General features: G+C 45.0%; 1 protein-coding gene across 1 annotated transcript in view; it reads left to right on the plus strand.

The window, feature by feature from the left end:
- The first annotated feature begins 1,550 nt into the window (after positions 1-1,550).
- The window catches only part of LOC113825998 (uncharacterized), a 4,927-nt gene continuing 1,477 nt past the window's right edge, over positions 1,551-5,000 (plus strand). Inside the window, exons 1-3 of the mRNA XM_070127732.1 lie at positions 1,551-1,653; positions 1,817-2,389; positions 3,781-5,000. The exon at positions 3,781-5,000 is cut by the window's right edge and continues 1,477 nt beyond it. Of these exons, the coding sequence (XP_069983833.1) occupies positions 1,551-1,653; positions 1,817-2,389; positions 3,781-4,565 (1,461 nt within the window). The 3' untranslated portion in view covers positions 4,566-5,000. The remainder of the gene's footprint in view (positions 1,654-1,816; positions 2,390-3,780) is intronic.

Below are 5,000 nucleotides of genomic sequence, written 5' to 3' on the forward strand. Positions count from 1 at the left end.
GTATGTGCGTCTGTAGATGTGTGTGTAAGTGCCTGTGCGTCTGTAGATGTGTGTGTAAGTGTATGTGCGTCTGTAGATGTGTGTGTAAGTGTATGTGCGTCTGTAGATGTGTAAGTGTATGTGCGTCTGTAGATGTGTAAGTGTATGTGCGTCTGTACGTGTGTGTGTGTGAGTGCATGTGCGTCTGTAGATGTGTGTGTAAGTGTATGTGCGTCTGTAGATGTGTGTGTAAGTGTATGTGCGTCTGTAGATGTGTGTGTAAGTGTATGTGCGTCTGTAGATGTGTGTGTAAGTGTATGTGCGTCTGTAGATGTGTAAGTGTATGTGCGTCTGTAGATGTGTGTGTAAGTGTATGTGCGTCTGTAGATGTGTGTGTAAGTGTATGTGCGTCTGCAGATGTGTAAGTGTATGTGCGTCTGTAGATGTGTAAGTGTATGTGCGTCTGTAAATGTGTTTACGTCTCTAGGTGTGTGTTTCGGATTATGTTTTCGCTTCTGTGTGCTTCTATGCGCGTATTTGTGCTTGTACATGTGCAAGTAGAAGTGCACACAATATCCGAATACCAATTTAGAATACAAACACAAAAGGTATCCCCAGTTCTTGTAGCACAGGCCTTAGTTGAAGACCCCGGACATGGCAGTATCAGCTCAGTTCAGTTCGAAATGTATCCATGTTGACAAATGTAGAAAAGGTATGAATGAGACTGGATATCTTCACAATACAAGAGATGTATTTGACCGGTTTCGATTACGTCTTCATCAGAAATACATGTTTTTCTGATGAAGACGTAATCGAAACCGGTCAAATACATCTCTTGTATTGTGAAGATATCCAGTCTCATTCATACCTTTTCTTCAGTTCAGTTCATTTAGATTTGCCTTTTCTCTAGAGTGGCCCGGCCTACGTCAGCGATTTCCAGTTGACTCGTGTGCTATCAGCTGATAATGATGCAACCTCGTTATGGCTAAATTTAGAGAGAACACATCATGGCCGCAACGTATCAGTGAAGACGCTCCATTCTTTTCTTTCTACGTGAGGGTCGTCTGCAATATGGCGGCTGATGGAGTCTGAAGTCTGAACTGATGCCAAGAGATATTTTGTCCTGCTTTTTCTCCCTTGCCTTCAGTGTTTTAGGCTAATTCAGTATGGACAGATTTTTTTTTTAAGTATGTCTAAGTGAAATAGAAGTAATACTATGAATTTGATATCTAAAGAGACACCAAATGACAGTACAGTATTAAACAATGGCAGAGGTCTTCGTGTATTTCGTGAAAAATCCATATCTGTTTGCTAACTGAAACACAAAATATTTACTTGTCATTAAATCACCACATGGAATATAACTTACCTGCGTCAAAAGAATGAAACAATTAAATAACTTCACCTTTGCGCTTCAATGCATGTAATACACCCACGTATACATATAATTGTGTTGCTAGGTGTACATGTCCAGTTCATTTTTCCTTCCAAGAAGACCCTTATCTGAACGAACGCCTTTCGCATTTTCTGTGAACTTTATCGCATCCACTGAAGTTATCAGTTCACCCGAAATGTCAACGTGCGAGCTGCCTCTCTGCCCCCACCGTGGCTTAAGAAGAGCGGGAGAAAGACGGAAGACAGCGAGAAGAACGCCGGAAAGAACGGAAGACATCGGTAAGAACATCAGTAAGAACGGGACACATCGAGAAGAACATCAGTAAGAACGGGACACATCGAGAAGAACATCAGTAAGTACGGGAGACATCGAAGTGAACGTCGGGAAGAACATCGGAAAGAACCGGACATCGAGAAGAACGCCGGGAAGAACATCAGTAAGAACGGAAGACATCGAGAAGAACGCCGGGAAGAACGGAAGACATCGAGAAGAACGCCGGTAAGAACGGAAGACATCGGGAAGAACGGAAGACATCGAGAAGAACGCCGGGAAGAACGGAAGACATCGGGAAGAACGGAAGACATCGAGAAGAACGCCGGGAAGAACGGAAGACATCGGGAAGAACGGAAGACATCGAGAAGAACGCCGGGAAGAACGGAAGACATCGGGAAGAACGGAAGACATCGAGAAGAACGCCGGGAAGAACGGAAGACATCGAGAAGAACGCCGGGAAGAACGGAAGACATCGAGAAGAACGCCGGGAAGAACGGAAGACATCGAGAAGAACGCCGGGAAGAACGGAAGACATCGAGAAGAACGCCGGGAAGAACGGAAGACATCGAGAAGAACGCCGGGAAGAACGGAAGACATCGAGAAGAACGCCGGGAAGAACGGAAGACATCGAGAAGAACGCCGGGAAGAACGGAAGACATCGAGAAGAACGCCGGGAAGAACGGAAGACATCGGGAAGAACAGGAGCATCGGCTTTTCTTCGACTCCGAAAAGATCTTCCAGGTAAGGCAAGGTTGGCGTCGTCAAGATCACTGGTTTGAGAGTGATTCGTATGTTTTGTTTGTTTGTTTTCTTTAGTTTTTGTTTTGTTTTGTCTCTCGTATTAAGTCGTTGGCGTTTTTTTTTTTTTTTTCTTGTCTATTCTCATTTTTGATCATGTGTTCTTTTTTTGATGGGACTGGATTCATGTGGGCCTTTGCTTCTTTCTTTCTCTCTCTCTCTCCCCTCCCTCACCTCCTACTTCCTCTCTCCCTAATACCCGCATCTCTCTCCTTCTCTCTTTCTCTCTCTCTACACACACACACACACACACACACACACACACACACACACACACACACACACACACACACACACACACACACACACACATATATATATATATATATATATATATATATATATATATATATATATATATATATATGTGTGTGTGTGTGTGTGTGTGTGTGGGCGTGTGTGTGCGTGTGTGTGTATGTGTATGTGTGTGTGTGTGTGTGTGTGTGTGTGTGTGTGTGTGTGTGTGTGTGTGTGTGTGCATATATATGTGTATCTCTATTTATTTATCTATGTTCCTCTCTCCCTCTCGCTATCTTTCTTCCTCCCCTCCCCGCCCTGTCTCTGTACCTTCCTCCCTACCACCATCCCCCCTCCCTCTCCCTTCCCTTCCTCCATCCTCGCTCTCTCTCTTTCTCTCTTTTCTCCCCCCCCCCCCTCTTTTTCTCTCTCTCTCTCTTTCTCAAATAGCACTGAGCATATGGTTATACCCCGTCCAATCTCATGAAAGGACAAACTGGCAACTCACCCAGTAATCTGTACCACTCTGATTCGTCAGGTATTTCTTTGAATTAAAAAGAATATATATATAATTGTATAAAGCAGTGGCAACATTATACATGAAATTTCATATTTAAAGAAGGCCAAACATGAATGCACTCAGTATCAGCTGATTAGATATGAAAAACAAAATTGTTTATTCCAAGTACCCGAGAGTATTCGAGTTGTCAGTTTGTTTGTTTTCTCTGCAGTATCTAATCTCTCAATAACTGATACCCATACATTTTTTTTCAGTTGTTCGTTATTGCGATTTTTTTTTAATTCGCTTTTGTCTTTTCCATTAATATTTGCTGTTGCTTTTTGATAATGGAATTTCTTATTCCCATTTTCATTCTTAATCTGGCTGGGTCTCATCTATATAATTTTTTACTACTATTAACATTGGCTATAAAAATACCCAAACGAGATAAACATCCCCGTCCAAGCCCCTCTCTCTCTCTCTCTTTCTCTCTCTCCCTCTTTCTCTTTTTCTTTCTCTCTCTCTCGCATCCCAACATTTTGGGTGCCGATTAAAGCTAAATGCATTCCGCGACTTATGGGAGGCCTTGCACCCGCAGACGCCCGACGTCGACGCAGCAGAAGGGGAAGGAAAGTGAGAGAAAGAGGTCCAGCTTTATTTACCGACGGGAGAGGGAGAGGGAGAGCCAGCAGCGGACCGGAGGCTTCCCTTGAGCGAAGGCTGGGCTTTGGAGAGACGCCGGGGGAGAGAGATCGTCTTTCGCGTCTCAACGGAGGGAGTGACGGGGAAGGAAAGAGCAAGGGAGGGAAGCGCTGGGTGATGGCCGGCGTCGTTGTGAGGAGAGGGACTGAGGAGGCCCCTGAGCGGTTCTTTCGGTCGAGGTTCCTGGGCTTCCTGACGCTGCTGCTGCTCCTCCTCCTCGCCCACAGCGCCTCCGCGGGCGCCATCGGCAGGGAGAGACCGAGCGACGCCGACACACAAGAGGACAGGACCAACCATACCCTCGACGGCGACGGGTACAGATACCACTACCAAGACCAGCACGATCATGGCGACACGCACCGGCACGATAACGCAAGTCTGGATACCATCATGCCTGTACCCGAAGCCTACGGAGACACCGACAATCCAATTCGAATCTGGGCATTTCTCCTGCTGTTCTTTATGGGCCTTGTCTGCTGTGTCCGGCTTTGGTTATACCAGTGCCTACGTCGAAAGAAAGTCATCCGTGAGGTCATCATCCTGCAGCGAATTCAAGTCCGCGAAAAATCCCCCGCTGTCGATTCAGGAGCCGCAGCACCCCTTTCTGGAGGAACGGACACAGGCGAAGCGCCGCCTGCTTACTCCGCCCTAGATCCGCAGGCTTCCCGTGCGCCCCGCTGAGGAAGGGAGCTCGCCTGAAGGTGGGGAATGTGGTGTGGGGGTCTGAGTGATGGAAGGTTGCATTCTCTCTCTCTTTCTCTCTTTCTCTTTTTCATTCTCTCTCTCTTTCTCTCTTTCTCTTTTTCATTCTCTCTCTCTTTCTCTCCCCCTCTCTCTCTCTACATCCCCTTGTCTCTCTCTCTATTTTCCTACGTTGATTTCTTTAAAAAATATATGTATTTCTTATTCTACTCATTTATCTGTTTATTTGTTTGTTTATTTTCAGGATGAGAGAAAAGAGTAACATTTCATTGTACACAATTCTTTGAAGTACTTAATATAGAAAACGGGAAATATAGAAAACGGGAGTTATCGAATACCAACTGAAATTATAAAGTTAAAAGTGCACATTAAAAGTATTAAAAGTTTTCAAGAACTCATGGATTTTTTTTATTG

Source organism: Penaeus vannamei, chromosome 12 (assembly GCF_042767895.1).
Source record: "Penaeus vannamei isolate JL-2024 chromosome 12, ASM4276789v1, whole genome shotgun sequence".
Classification (NCBI taxonomy): domain Eukaryota; kingdom Metazoa; phylum Arthropoda; class Malacostraca; order Decapoda; family Penaeidae; genus Penaeus; species Penaeus vannamei.